At 38.8% G+C, this 16797-nt stretch overlaps 1 protein-coding gene across 1 annotated transcript in view; it reads right to left on the bottom strand.

Moving 5' to 3' along the window:
* Nucleotides 1-16797, bottom strand: part of LOC122806893 (A disintegrin and metalloproteinase with thrombospondin motifs 7-like) — a 2879604-nt gene that overhangs the window by 1647643 nt on the left and 1215164 nt on the right. Inside the window, exon 11 of the mRNA XM_044077696.1 lies at nt 10739-10884. Within this exon, the coding sequence (XP_043933631.1) occupies nt 10739-10884 (146 nt within the window). The remainder of the gene's footprint in view (nt 1-10738; nt 10885-16797) is intronic.

Raw genomic sequence — 16797 nt, forward strand, 5'->3', positions numbered from 1 at the left:
GTACACCTTCATTTTCAGCTTTTTTGGCATTCTTCTGTATACTACCCCTGACAATCTATGTAAGTTGGCTGTAGTCCATCTTATTCTAGCTTTGACATCTTCATTCAGATTTCCCTTCTCCTCAACCCTCTCCTGGATACTTGAAGCTGTTATTCTGTTCCACTTGTTCCACTATTTTCCCTTGTCTCTCAATTTTTCATCTTCTTAGAAACAGGATAGGAAGGATTAGTCCAGATAAAATCACTTTACCTAGCATATCTTGGAAACTCTTTGTGATGTCCTCCCTACAGGAAGAATAAAGACACTTTTTTGAAGTTTCAAGAAGTTTATTCAGTTAAGTGGTTAGGTGGCCAAGTGTTCATTACATTCAACAGGTCAGTTATTTAAAGGTAGTTGCAGGCAGTGGTGCATATGTCAAGGTGAGGTGATTGAAGGAAAATCTGGCAAATGAGAAAAATAAGGAGCCAATTTCAAAGCTAAGTGACTCATCCCTTACCTGTGTATTCCTGAAGTATCTGAGGGTTTGCCAACTCAGCAACATTTGGAACTTCATTCTTAATTAAAACTTTTATATTCATTTTTATTTTCAACAAGCATGAATAAGGAGAATTCAAGCATGACAACACGCCATGAGCTACCACCACACAACTATATTTAATAAACCTGTTTGCCTGAGCTTCATCAGGTCCATGTGATAGAGCGGTTTGTAGAGTGGTTTACAGTTTGATCACTTAAGATTTCTGCTTTAACAAGGCTGTTGTTAGATTTATTAACCTGTTTGTATCACATGTAATATGAGAGGCTATGCCTGCTTCTGTCGTGCTCATATTATTAGAAGTACATTGTGAAAATGTTATTATAGTCTGACTTGTCTTTATCAACATCTGTATCACATGTAATATGAGCTGCTGTGCCCACTTTTGCAGGGCTCCTATTTCCTGCTACACATTATGAAAGACTAAACATCTCTTGTTTGATAATAGAGTGCCTGCATATAAGAGGCGCACACATACAATTAATGTGACCAGTCCCCATTCATCTTTCTAATGAAGACAGACCTTTTTGTATGCACAGCTGGCCTTGGGCATAGGCAAACTAGGCAAAAGCCTAGGGCGCCGTACAGGCCGCCTTATAAAGGGTGCACTTTTATTTATTTATTTTAATTAATTTATTTTTCTTAGTCCATAACGTTTATTTTCTTCTCCTCACCCTGTCTCTGAATTTGCACCCTCCCCCCACTACCGTAGTTCTGTCCATCAAGGGTGTTGGAACTATAGAGAAAGGGGGGCAAGCACATTCCCACTCTTACAGCTGTAGATTGGCCAGCTTCAACAATTAAAAAAAAATATATTCTTCACTCCGTGGTGCAAGCATCTTCTCCTTTAAGGAGGACTATGCATGCGCTGCATGCACGCACACCAACACAGATGCAAATATATTCCACACTCGCATGTGAAATTTAAGCTTGCAGTTCTAAAAGAGAGAAAGTAAATTTGTGTGTGCGCATGTGGCCATTTGGTTGAGAAAGAAGAGTAGTGTGTATTGTGTGTCTGTGTGTAATTCCTGAATCCTGTCTGAGAAAGATGGTTGTGTGCTTAGTTGGCTTATCGGGTTAACAAATAAAAAATAAATTAATCAAAATTAACTCCAAGAACTAACATTTTTTCACCTTCCCTAACACCTTTACAAAAAGTTTTACCATTAACCTCAACTTTTTTAGCTTCCAAAACTAGAAGCTTTTGTCACATCAATCAAAATTTTGCATCATTGCTTAAGAAAGTAATAGCCTTGCTTCTGGAGACTGCAAACTAAAAAGTTGTAGGTTTAAGTGCTCCATGAGTTCCGTAGTATGTGTCTATGTCCTCCGATAGTCTGCTGGCTCTAAGCCACGACTGCTTTCTTCTATGCTACATCATAAATAACATTACCTACGAAATGGGAAGCCCCTGGAAAATAATAGCAGAAAAAAAATAATGATAGTTCTGTTTATAAATCTAATACTGTGGCTTAGTTGTTTAAAATATCATGGAGTAATTAAACGAGCAAATGAAAGACGAGCCCAAGTTCACATTTCAGCAGTCCTTACTCATTCATCCCCACGTGGCACTTTGGATTTGACATTTATTTACTACAGTGACCCTTCAGTTAACTGTGACTGGCTACTCTGATTTTAAAGCTTGGGGTTATAAACATATCCATTAGAGGTACTCGAGTTTGCTGCATTCACAAGTTGAATCCACCTGCTCATGGTTGGCTAGAGAATAATGTCGCTGTTCAACTACTAAGCAAATAACTTTTATTTATTTGCATTTGTTTACTGGGAAATTCTGATTGGGCTAAAGGCCCATTTTCAGTGGCAGCCCAGGGAGAAAAGCTCCACAAATAATACAAGATAAAGTTATAAAATTAAGTAATACATTTAAAAATATTTAAAAAAAAATCTGGGATGAAGGATGATAATTACTTGCAAAAACTAAAACGAAAATTCCATGGTTGATTCAGGTGATATTACAGGAAACAATACATTTTACAATGATATAAGTAAAAGTAGATAACTGTTTTATGGTTTACCATCAGAAGGTCGAACCTGACCCCATCGAATGATGGGATCATGGACCCACTTCTGTGAAACCGACAACATCAAATTCTGACATTGTCGAAATGTGACTCTCCGTAAACCTCAGAATGGGCTTTAACATGGGTTGAGATGGGGGCGAGATTCGTACTTCGGCCTCCAGACTTCAACTGAACCCACTTCAACCTTCTGATTGTCACCCCTGTTTTATAAAGAGGCAAAGTGGGATACTGTTTCATGCATAGATAAGAGAAAAAAACAAAAGTATGTATCAATAAGAAGTAGAAGCACAAAAATGTAAGGTTTGAGAAATACAGTTTAAGGGAATTAGTTAGTAGCACAAAGTGGTAGACTATACCAGAGTGTGGTATATAGTGGAAAGTCATTTTGTAAGGAAGTTGAGACAAGAGATGGGAGAGTGGGATTATGTAATGGACAGTAGACTTTGCAAGCAACATGATTAGCCTGGTTTGTAGCAGAGAAAGAACCAGGTGTTATTATTGGACTTGGGGGGTTTTAAAAGTAGTTTGCTGGAGGATCTGAGAGCTCTGCTTATACAGTAGGGATGAACTAAATACAGCAGGGTGGTTGTCAGGGTGGTATAGGGTAGAATGAGTTAGTGTAAGGTTCATAAGTTCAAGATTACCATACGTCCGGGTTTCCCCGGACACGTCCTCTTTTTTGGGCTCCTGTCTGAGTGGTTTTTGAAAATTCTGTGATTTGTCCGGGTTTTAAAACCCAGACAAATCGCAAAATTTTCAAAAACCAGACATCCCTATTTTGGAGTCTTTCTTCCGCTTTGTTTTTTTTTTTTTTTTTGACTGGCTCCTATACCGGTATAGGAGCCAATCAAAAAGCGGAGCTCTGTTCAATACGGAACTGCTTGATGTTCCGCATTGAACAGAAGAGGGTCCACTGTGCGAGGTTTTGATTGGCTCGTATTGCGGTATATGAGCCAATCAAAAAGTGGAGCTCTGTTCAATGTGGAACATCAAGCAGTTCCACATTGAACAGAGCTCCGCTTTTTGATTGGCTTGTATACCAGTATACGAGCCAATCAAAAAGAGGAGCTCTGTTCAATGCGGAACTGCTTTATGTTCCGCATTGAACAGAAGAGGGTCCGCTGTGTGAGGTTTTGATTGGCTCGTATACCGGCATACAGGTCAATCCAAAATCCCCAAACACGGAGCTACTTGTCTTTAATTCTGAAATGCATTAAAGACAAGACTAATTTTTCTTGCTCTTCAGCCCTAACAGGACGAAATATTCTACCAGCACATATTTTTTCATCCTCTTTTACATACAACCAAATATGGTAACCCTACATAGGTTGGTACTAGGCTATCGGCCCAAGGGCCTACACAAGCCTAGCCATAACAATTCCCTGGCTATTTCTTCCCACAGCATTTACTTCCCTGGACCCCTGTCTAGCAGGGTGACTGACATGATCCCCGGGGTGAATTTTCCTTCTCCCATCTAATCATCAAGGTTCCTTTTGAAGACAGCCGAAGAGGCGCTCTGCTTGACATGTATGAGCAGTCTATTCCAGAGTCTGGGGAGTCTCTGGGTCAGGAACCTATCCCTCCAGCATGTTTTGTTCATTGTGATGACAAGGTTTAGATTCCTAGAGTATGTGGCTCTGAGGGATTGGGATTTCTTTAAGTGTAGCATGTCCAACAGCTCTGGGTGTGACATGACCTTGTATGTTAAGCAGAGACAGCCTCTCAGTAGACGATATGTGACAGAGTATATAGCTGGAGTTTTTTTAGATGGTCAGCATAGGGCATCTGCTTTAGGCCTGTGATTCTTTTAGTGAGGTATTTCTGCGGCCTTTCACTTGTTGCAGATGTCCTGAGAGGTACATACCAAATGGGGCATTGTTTTCTATAATGGGTCTAATGAGGGATGAGTACAGTGGGACAATGACCTCCTTTTTTCTGGATGAAAAGCCCTTAGTGATGAGGTGTGCCACATAGAAGGATTTCCTGACTGTTGTGGCGATGTGGTTATCGAAGGTGAGACCACTGTCCACCTGTGTCCCTAAGTCTCTTATCACACTTTCAGTGTTTAGTGTACTGCCACCTATTTGGTAATTCATGGGTACATGTTTTTTTCCCAAAGGGGATAACTATACATTTCTTGGCATTGAACTTGAGCCCATGGCTCTGGCACCAAGCATCTGTTTCTGTAAGGCCCTTTTGCAGAATATTCACATCATTTGAGGGTTCAATAATGGCTCCCAGTTTGCAGTCATCTGCAAACTTTGTTAGCCAGAGTCCCTTAGTGTTGGCCTGTTCTTCAGAGAAGTACATGCCAAACAAGAGTGGTCCCAGGACTGAACCCTGAGGTACTCTACTTGTCACCTGTCTGGATCTTGATTTGGAGTTGGCTACTTTTACAGTGTGGGTTCTGTCAGTAAGCCAGTTGGCAACCCATCAAGTGACATGGGGATTAATGCCAGGCTTAGTAAGTTTATCTATGATTCCAGGGGGGGGATATTGAAGGCCTTGGCAAGGTCCAGATAGGCTGTGTGGACCATATTACCTTTGTCCACAGTTCTGGAGACTGATTCGAAGAAGTCAATCAGGTTCAGGAGACAAGAATGGCCCTTCAAGAACCCAAACTGCATGGGGTCCAGTGTTTGAAGGTTGCCAATGTCTTTGTTTATAAGTTCCATAATAATATGTTCCATGGCCTTGCAGATCAGGCTCATCAGACTGATGGGGCAGTAGTTCCCGGGATCCAAGGTGGATCTCCCCTTGTGGAGTGGGATAACTGTAGCTCTGTGCCACTCAGTGGGCATGAAGCCTGAGGTGAGGCTATGATTAAACATGACACTTAGGCGAGGTGCCAGTTCATTTTGTAGTTCATGTAGTACACAGCCTGGGATGTCGTCTAGTCACATAGAGGCTGTATTCTTAGCTTTGAAGAGTGCGTTTTTTACCTGTGTGGCCATTATTACCAGAATTTGGCAATCTTTCTGTATTGAGATGGGCCCTTTGGGGGGGGGTGAAGTTTGCACTGAATCAATCTGCAAGGATATTGGCAGTTCAACCCAGTTTAGTTGGCAGAGTGCTGTGCAGTGATGTGATCTTGATAGCTGGTTGGCTGCAAACCTGGCTACTTTATTGTAACAGTATTCAGGTTTATCTAAGTCACATTTTAATAAGTTTGTGAATATGGGTGAGGCATATAGCAGTGTTGACAGTAAGTATGTTTGAGAGATGGCATGTCTGGTAGAACTGGTTAGGAAGGGCTTTATTCTCTAGACAGAATCTAGCTTGAAGTGAACCTTTTAATGATAAAAGAAAGGTGTTTGCCAAATTTGAGGTCTTTGTCAGTAGTGAAACCAAGTAACTTGGTATAGTTTACTGGTTCTATAATGGTTTTGTTTGAGTAATAGAAAGTGAAAGGGGAAGGATGACTTATTTTTTTGCTACCTGACAAGAGCATAAGTTTTGTTTTTGGGGGTTCAGGATAAGTTGGGAGTTAGACAGATATTTTTTCTATGTCCAGGAAGGATTGTTGTGTTTTTTTGTAGGAGTTCAGGAAGGGAGGGAGCTGAGCATATGAGGGAGAAATCATCGGCATATTGAACTCTGGTTGCATGAGACTACATCTGACCTCTCAGCTCTCAATAATTTTCAAGGAAGTCCCTGCTTTTGACATAAATTTTAGTTCTGTCCCTCTTAACCCCTCTTAAAATATTGGTGACTTTTAAAGAAAAGGTGATAAATTATCTTTACTAAATTGTGACAATAATTAAAGTTCTGGACTTCCTTTAATTCGGAAAAATGTATATTAATTCACAATCTCTTATTTTGTCATTACTAATTTTTGTTCTGGATTTGTCCATTATTCTGTTAAGATTTGTCCCTGATTCATTGAGAGCTATGGATGGACTGTTTAGCATACTTATCTAGTTAAAAATTACCACAAACTTTATACTGTGCTGATTAATAACTAGTTTTCTACAAGGTTGTTCCTCTGATGCTGAAATATTGATTTTGTAACTGCATATTTTGTGCCTCCCTAAAAAGTGCCCCTTTCCTTTGCATAGTGTTGCATCCCTGAGGCTTAAGTTACTGTATACAGGGAGGAAAGAGGTTGCTATTCTACTTTCACTGAGCTGTAAAGCTCGCTCACCTTCCCCAAAGTAAATTAAACTGTTTAGATTAAGTTAAGCAACCCTCTAAAACAAGGCACATAGGCTTCTATTTTCTGATGACAAGACATTTATAGAGAAATATGTGTGAAGGAGCAACAGATAAAGCAGGTTTATTAAAGGAAAATTCCACATTCACCTGCAATTTAACTACATTACAAAGTATCTTTTCTTCCTAGGGCATCCATGGTGGTGCAGCGGTTAGCATTGTCACGTCACAGCAAGAGCTTCTCCGGTTCTATGACCTTTCCTTTTTATTTAGAAGTTCATGCCATTTATTTTTGGAGAACTTGGAATCCACGACCTTGTCAATGATAGTAAAATGAAACCTTGCCATTTTATGGACCAGTGTATGTTTGTATAAGGCATTTGTAATAACCTTATTTCTGATATTGCTCAAATGCTCTGAAATCTGTAATTTAAAAGACCTAAAGACCTAAATGTTTGACCTACACAGAATGCAGAGCAGTGTCACTAAGCCAAACAGATCACCCAACTGCTAGTTTGGTTTTACATATTTGCTCTTTTGTACACGTTTTTTATATGTATACATTAGATCTGGCAGAATGGTTGAGTACTTGAGGTTTTACTTTAGTGATATATATATATATATATATATATATATATATATATATATATATATATATATACACATATGTTTTTTACTGGAGGGTATTCCTCTCTCTCTTTAAAAGAATAGATTTTTGAATTGAATTGATTTGGTGCCTTTTGTCATTTAAAAGTGAGTAATGTTCAGAGTTTGTATATGGTCTGATGAAGCCCTATTCGGGTGAAAGTGCTTACCTCTGTTTTTTATCTGCTTTTTATCTGCTTTTTGAATAAATTATTTGATTGTGGATTAAGCTGTTTCCTGAGAGGATTGGATGGTTCTGCACCCAGATAGCCTTGTATCGCTCCGTTACCTGTGGTCTTCATCTGCTATTATTTTTATTCTTGGACTGTGTTTGGTGTTCAGAGCGTTCACTCCTTGGGAGGTTACATTCTTTAATTTTATCAGATATTTCTGTTCTAATTCAGCAGTGGATACATCTTTTAAGCCCAGTACCATACAAACCCTGTTCAACACACACTACTGTACCAGCAGTTTAATATACACATAACATACAATTTTAATACATTTGTAAGACAAGCATATGAATCGTGTTGATATTCACAAATGACATATAATTATTTACAAAATTCCAGATAGCTGAGCTGGCAGTGTTTCCTTTTGTGACAGTGTTCCAGTCTGGAGTCTTCACTATCAAGCCTCTTGCTTGGTCCAGAAGCCAGTGAAGGCTCTTTTTTTCAAATTCTTCTTCTCTTCAAGTTTCCATTGGCAAAGTCTTGGGTCTTCATTATAAAGCCTCTTCCTGTGTCTAGTAGCTAGTGATAGCTCTACTGTTCAGATTCTCCCTCTCAAGAGGTTACAGCCAGTAAGGTCAGTGTAAAAGAGGATTAGACAGCTCTGTGCCTGGCTAGAACAAGGGCTGGAAACTGGAAAGGATCAGATAGAAGAGCAGCTAACCAGTCTCTTGGGGGTTGGGCCATGGGCCAGAGTAGGGTTAGGTGATGTAAGAGGCTGATCTAATCAGTTAATGAGTATTAACTGCCAATCAAGCTAGGAAGCTAGTGCTTGATCCCCTTTTTTCCTCAATCCAAACAAGGAAAGGAAATCCAAGTTCCAAATGAGTATTAAAAAACAAACATTTTCAAAACACCTGAAAGGTCTAAGTTTGTACATGTCATGAAATCACAAGTTAGATTCATTGAAAAGGTACAAAGCTAGTATTTGGCACCCTATTCTCAATCAAAAGGAAAACACAAGTCTCAAACAAGCAGTAAAAAACATTCTCAAACTCCCATACAAATGTTGAGATCTCAAAAAAAAAAAAAAGAAAAAAAACTTACTTGTTTCCTGTGCTATTAATTTACCAGACAGACTGTACCAAGGTAAATGTTCTATTAATCAGATCTCCTGGACCATTGGTTGTAATTACCTTTAAATAACTGACCTTTTGGATGTACTATATTAAAACAATGACATCTACTTACTTAACTGAATAAACTTCTTGAAACTTCAACAAAGCATCATTCATTCTACAGGAGGACATCAGAAAAAAAGTCTCCTCTGGATCTCTTATCTAAAGTGATTTTTATTTAGACCAATCCTTTATACTGTGTTTCTCATTAGTCCTGTCACCCTCTGGGTGGGATACAGGACCTGATTTCAACTTTCTGGATTACCTTTGTTTAATTGTCAGCTTCTTCAGATTTGCCCAATTTGCTGCCATTAAAATTGTCTTATCTGTACTCAGTTTCATCCTGCATGCCTTCAGTTTTGACAGGCAGAGAATCAAACTCTGTACAATATCACTAATGGAAATATTAAACTAGAATAAAAGCAGTTCTCATACCACATATTTTTATGCCCTTTCTTCTGACTGAGTTGTGTGTTAACACTGTTTCTTTCCTGTCATGCAACAAAACTCAGGCTCATTTTGCTACATTAATGTTTATTCTTAAGTGGCTAGCCACCTCATTCTGCCAGGAAATAGATTAAAAGTTTTCTGATGGCCAGGCAATACCCCTTTATCTCAATCAAATTTGTTATTGTCTAATCAAGGAACCTAGCACAGCCTCCCCTGATTTTTCTACAGCAGTAACACCATATGGTAGCCTTCGACCTTGGAGCACCAGCCATGACCTAGGACATGGTGGAAGAATTTCAATAACAGCTTTGCTAGTTTACCTACCAACTCCTTCAATACTTAAAACAGAGAATGATTGTTGCATTGATTACTATCATATCCACCCAGTTTTGTCTTTCTCTTCCTATCAAAATTCTTCTGTTTAAACTTTACCTGTGCTTCTCACCTTCTTTGCTCATGCAAGAGTTCTGCTTACCTACCAAATATACATTTAAATTTATCTTCTACTTACTTATACACCAGCAGTTCTGATCAGAATGTGATTTGTTTCTCCTCTAACCTTGTCTTCTAAAGAAGTGCTGTTTTGCACTTTCACTTATCCTGATCTGTCACGGGTTCAACTTATGCCTCCTTATCCCAGGCATCTCCTTCTCCAATAGAAACATCCCATTGCTATGCTCCTGGGATAATCTTCATTCTTTCATATTACCACTTATCAGTTTCCTAATATACACCTGTAGCCTCTCTTCAAATTACTTTTGGCTTCCATCCTAAACCATCTTAGATATGCTCTAATGAAATGCCTCCATTCGACCATGGCATCTAATGAAATGCTTCCATCTACCATCGCAATGGCTTCGACAAGTAGGCACAGCATTCATTCTGAAACCTTGGAAATGATCTAAGTAATGATACCACATTTATGTATTTATGTGACTCATACTTCTTTGTATCCTGGTATACCGTTGAGCTTCACTACAATCTGGGAAATTGTTTGATAGCATCTAAGTCACTTGATATGATTATCTCCAACTCCATTTTTGATCAGTAACTAACATTTTCCTTCCTTACTGTAATACTCTCCTGGAGTTTTGCACACAAGTGGTTAGTTTGGCAAGACTTAACCAATAAACTATTATTGCCAGAACCTAAATCATTATTTCAGATCATATAAAAATTCAACATGTTTCCATTCTTAATAGAAAGTCTTTCCTGTGGCAAATCTTAGCGTAATGGCTAAAGAAATGCATCTGACTTTTTTTATACTCTTGTACAATATTACAAATGAAAATATTAAACTAGAATAACTAATTCTAAGAGAGAGGTAAGCTGTTGTAAAATCCGCAGTTGTTGCATTGGTATCTACTGCATTAGCAGACTTAAGAGATAATGTCTGTTTCACATGTTTAAATAGAAAATTGACAGTTAAGACACTGCTACTTAACAGCCACAAAGATAACAATATTATTTACTTCTTTCACCTGCGTCTTCACAGCACCATGGTCTTACTTACAACTGATGTTACAAGAATTGTGAACAAACTAATTGCCGCTGTGTGATACGTACACAGGATTGTTACACTGCCTTTCTGCATTCTGAACTCCAGCACCACATGTTCGGGTACAGGCATTCCAGGAACTCCAAGCACCCCAGCCTCCATCGATATGGCCTGGATAGTAACCTACTGGTACACATTCTCTGTCAAAGCACCACTGAAAAACACAAATAAGGAACGGAAGCATTTTAATTAAGAATTTTAACTGCAGTGGCAGAAGAAAATTTCACTAGTTCATCAACCCTCCTCCCAATAAGCACCAACAGCAAGGGTTACAAACTTTCATTTGTCATAAGACCAGCATGTGACATAAATACTTTGTTTGTACCTTAATACCCATAATACAGAAAAAACATTTCCCTTTACATGAGGAGTGGTCTCCTTCAGCAAGCTGTATAAATGATTTTAGTCATTTACGTCTGGCATTCTTTTTTTAGCATTTACTAATTAACAATACTCTGCAAATGCACTTTAGAAAGTGTTTCAGATATGGAACTACTACTTTTTCACATGATGATTGCCTTAATAATTCTTCGGTTGGCATTAACAACTGCATAACCATTAAAACAGGGCCTTACTAATACTGCTTCTATCAGCACTGCATATTAGAAAAGCCTCTTAGCGTGGCTTTCTTAAAATATCTTTCAGCATAACTCTGAATGTTTCTCACTATGGTTCTTTGCAAGAACATCTTGGTTAAATATATGGTTATGTGCCTTTCAAGATTCAGGATCCACAGCTTTGTTCAGAGTGGCAGCATGTGAATAATGGGATCCGTTTTTCAGTACACTACCTCAAAGTCTGAAAGCAATGCTAATCGAGGTGGCAATACAAACTGTAGTGTCTGACTCATACATTTTATCATAGAATAAAAAATGTCACATGGTGTCAAAAGTGAAACAGGGCAAACCTGCTTTCTTTTTCTTTGAGAACGTATGCAAATATTGAGTACTAAGTGCTCCTGTGCATCACTCAGTAAAATGGAAAGGTTGTTGTTTGCTGCTGGGAACTACTATGACACATTTCAACCCATCAAGGTAGTTCAAAGTGGTGTACTAGTCATAATGTGCATCATGATGACATTAATCGGTGTACCATGTTTATGAATACCAGAGTGAAAGCTTGGTAAGTTTTCTGATTCATTAGTATGACTGAGAACAATGATAAAAAGAGAAACAAACTTTTACAGGAAGCACCAAATAAAATAGTGATGATGATAATGATGATGATTGTTCACTGAACTCTTAAAACCACATATTGAAGTATAAATTGTATCCAAAATTTTATGTGAAAACAGAAAAAGAAAATGAGAAAACAAATAAGGAAATGAGTTGTGAGCATTACTAGAAACATGACAAGCAAAAGAAGTATGCCACTGATAAAGTCTGCACCAGCTTTTGTTATAAGCACATAAAAGAAAATACCATGCTCTTGATCAATTTTGTAGAAACTGTGGAAGAAGAAAATATTTTCCTAAAGTATGTAAAATGTAACACCAACTGCAACAAAAATGTATTCATTATAATAAACCCATGAAAATTACTTATATGAGATCATAAGTCTTATAAATATCAATGCAAAAAAGTGACATGACACACAGAATTTAAAACCAAGTGATCAGACAGAAATATGAGTAGAGAAATTAAAAAATAATAAACAAGAAGTTCTCTCCATGCCACACAGGCATAAAATATTGACTGTGACTCAGACATCCAAGGACTAACTACTCAACCAGACATGAAGAACTAATGAAGATGTGAGGGAGTTTTGGCCAATACTGGTTTGTCCATTCTGGGATGAAGTAGGTGATCTGACCTGCTGCAATGTGGAACCTACTGTAGACAGGGAGGGAGATGTCATGAAATGTATAAGCAATGGATGTGCACTAGGCTGTAGCAAGTCATATCCATCTGGTACCCTTTATGGGGCATAGGTGGAAATTTATGCATTCACAGGGCAAGATACAATAGACTTTCACATTTCCAAGCATTAATGTAAGCTACTGGTGGAAGGGATAAGGCATAAAATGGAAAGAATAATGATACCTCTCACTCAGATGATGGAGTATGAATGAGCATAGCTACACTAGAGACTAGATGACCATAAAGCATGGAAAATAGCAAAATGATTATAAAATTAATAATCATAGTGCAGTGATTTAACTAGAAATGAGACAGAGTGTAATGAAATGTCTTCTCAAACACTAGAAGCATTCAGGAAGAAAAGAAAATTAATTTCCTTTTGCAATGAGATTACTTATTTGTGTCATTGTGTGTCATTTCTGGCCCAAAAACTGTTAACTTAGGAGTACGAGTAAAGACACAACAGTCAGTTTTAGATAGTTGCAATAAATAGTTCAACTATATTGGGTCATTTTGACTTGCCAAAAACTTACTGGTAAAACCATTCATAATATATATTAAAGAACAATTTTAAATATTAATTTACTGTTCAGCATATTATTTATTTATTTGACATTTGTTAGCCTTGTTGGTCCAACTGAGCAAAAAGCCCATTTTCAGTGGAGACTCGAGGCGAAAAGCTCCATATAAATTATACAAAAATATGTAAAAATCAAAGTTAAACAAAGTAATATAGTAAATCAAATGGCAATTAGAATGGAGTACAAATGACCAAAACAATGACAGCAATATATAAAATGTACACATTTGAGAAATCAAAAACAAGCACCATTTTCTTATGCATGAGTCTTTTTTCTTCTTTGACTGAGAAAAATACAGAAACAGAACTGTTAAGCCATGCCCTCCTATGAGAGTTATTAGAAGTAATGGGAAGAAAAATAAAACTATTAAGCCAAGCCCTCCTGTAAGAGTTAGTAAATGTTGTAGGGGGAGAAGGAGGTAGAAGAGGAGAAAGTAAGGGTTTACCTGTGGTCATGACAAGGGCAGATCCAAGAGTTAGCTAGGTAGTTCTTTAGTTCTTTTTAAAAGTGTTGGAGTGAGTAATCCTTCTTATGTTGCGTGGGAGTTTGTTCTAGTCTTGAGATACTGTGTACTTGTATAATACTTTCCCAATAGCTTTATTGGGTTTGTGTATTTGAAGAAGATGTCGGTCAGTGCTACGGAGTGGGTGTGCAGTGGTACAGAAAGATACAAGATTGGCCAGAGAGGGGCAGGCAGTAGATTTGTTGAGTAAGAAGTGTTATATGAAGTTGGGAATGTTGAAATTGGTGGGGAACTCAAGCCACTGAAGTTTTTTAAAGCCAGACAGTGGTGAGAGATATGCGGTAGATTTGCAGCAAATTAACTGATTTTATTGTATGTTTGTTCCAGCTTAGTAGTTAATGAGGATTGAAGGTTGGTAAGTGTTGGGGCAGCACAGAGTAGACTTGGAAGTACAAAAGCTTGGGCCACGGATACGCTAGATTCCATTGTTAGGTATTTGCTATTTCCATAGAAGACAATGAGTTTTTGGTTGTTTTTTTTTAGTAGACTGTTGGACATGCAGGTCAAATGTTAAATCATCGTCTATTATAATTCTGAGTAGCTTTGTGTGGGGTTCTACCTATATTGAGAATTTGTTTAAGGAAAAGGTGGAGAAGGTGGGTTTGAGGTGAAAGAGAAATTTTGGAAGAAAGAGTAAGAGTTTGTTTTTTTAGGACTAAGAGTAAGCTGGTTTTCAGTGAGCCATCTTTCAACAGAGATAAATGAGTACTGGGTAAGAGTGTGGCATTGAGAGATACTGTCAGAAGAGGAGATGAATGCTGAATCATCTGCATATTGAACGAGGAATGACAACAAGAAGTACAGAGGTTGTTGGTGAAAATATTGAAGAGAAGGGGTCCCAGGATGGAGCTCTGAGGAACGACCTGTATGGATAGGGATGAAAGGGGAGCAGGAGGAATACCATCTGACTGATTGCCTTTTGTCTGAGAGATAACTAGAGAAACATTCAAGGGTAGAGGCTGAGAGGTTAAGGTTGGCAGGCTTGGTTAAAGTTTAGAGTGAGAAACTGTGTCAAGGCTTTTGAAAGGTCTATCAAGAGACATAATACAAATGTATTATTATCCTGAGCATCAGCTATAGTGTGAAGGAAAGATAAAAGAGAGGTTTTAGTACTATCGTTTGGAGAGAAACCATGTTGGGTAGGTGGCAGATGGTTTTCTTGGATAAGGTATTTGAGAGGTTGGGAATGTATGCATTTTTCTAGGATTTTGGAGGGGGTGTATAACTATGGGTCTATAGTTGGATGGGTCAGTAGAATTTCCTCCTTTGTGGAGTGGTATAGCATAGAAACTTTTCCAAATGTCAGGAACAGTGGCTTCATGAATAGATCAATTGATGAGTAGAGACTGGATAGAGTCAGCTGCAAGGTTGAGAAAGAGGGGGTACTTTATCAGCAGAGGGGCAACATGGCATTAGTTTTTAAAAGCATATTTGGATTGATCCTACCACTTTATGAGGAATACATCTTCTTCTTCTTTCAGCTGCTCCCGTTAGGGGTCACCACAGCGGGTAATCTGTTTCCATTTATTCCTGTCCTCTGCATCTTGCCCTGTTACACCAACCACCTGCATGTCCTCCCTCACCACATCCATAAACCTTATCTTAGGCCTTCCTCTTTTCCTGTTACCTGACAACTTCATCCTTAGCACCTTTTTCCCAGTATACTCTGCATCCCTCCTCAGCACATGTCCAAACCAACATAATCTTGCCTCTCTGGCTTTGTCTCCAAACCTTACAACCTGGGCTGACCCTCTAATATACTTATCCTGTCCACCCTCGTCACACCCAGTGCAAATCTTAACATCTTTAACTCTGCCACGTCCAGCTCTGACTCCTGCCTTTTTGTCAATGCCACTGTCTCCAACCCATATAACATAGCTGGTCTCACTACCCTCTTGTAGACATTCCCTTTCACTATTACTGGTACCTGTCTGTCACAAATCACTCCTGACACACTTCTCCACCCACTCCATCCTGCCTGTACTCTCTTCTTCACCTCTCTTCCACACTCACCATTACTCTGAACTGTTGATCCCAAGTATTTAAACTCATCCACCTTCGCCACCTCTACTCCCTGCATCCTCACCATTCCTCTAGCCTCCCTCTCATTCACACACATATATTCTGTCTTAGTCCTGCTGACCTTCATTCCTCTTCTCTCTAGTGCATATCTCCATCTCTCCAGGGTCTCCTCCACCTGTTTTTTACTCTCACTACAGATCACAATGTCATCTGCAAACCTCATAGTCCACGTGGACTCCTGTCTGATCACGTCTGTCAACCTGCCCATCACCATTGCAAATAAGAAAGGGCTCAGAGCTGATCCTTGATGTAATCCCACCTCCACCTTAAACGCATACGTCACTCCCACCGCAGACCTCACTGCTGTCACACTAGCCTTGTACATATCCTGTACCACTCTTACATACTTCTCTGACACTCCTGATTTCCTCATACAATACCACAACTCCTCTCTAGGCACCCTGCCATATGCTTTTTCTAAGTCCACAAAGACACAATGCATCTCCTTCTGACCTTCTTTGTACTTCTCCATCAACACTCTCGGAGCAAACACTGTAGTGCTCTTTCCTGGCATGAAACCATACTGCTGATCACTAATCATCACCTCCCTTCTTAACCTAGCTTCCGCTACTCTTTCCCATAACTTCATGCTCTGACTGATCAATTTAATCCCTCTGTAGTTACTACAGCTCTGCACATCACCCTTATTCTTAAAAATCGGTACCAAAACACTTTTTCTCCATTCCTCAAGCATCCTCTCACTTTCCAAGATTTCATTAAAGAATCTAGTTAAAAACTACATTGCCATTTCACTTAAACACCTGCATGCTTCCACATGTATGTCATCTGGACCAACATCCTTGCCATTCTTCATCCTCTTCATAGCTACCCTTACTTCCTCCTTGCTAATCCACTGCACTTCATGATTCACTATCCACACATCATCCAACCTTCTCTCCTTCTCATTCTCTTCATTCATCAGCCCCTCAAAGTACTCTTTCCATCTGCTCAACACACTCTCCTTGCTTATGAGTATGTTTCCCTCATTATCCTTTATCACCCTTACCTGCTGCACATCTTTA

This window comes from Protopterus annectens, chromosome 7.part0, assembly GCF_019279795.1.
Source record: "Protopterus annectens isolate FY-2018-M chromosome 7.part0, PAN1.0, whole genome shotgun sequence".
Taxonomy (NCBI): Eukaryota; Metazoa; Chordata; order Ceratodontiformes; family Protopteridae; genus Protopterus; species Protopterus annectens.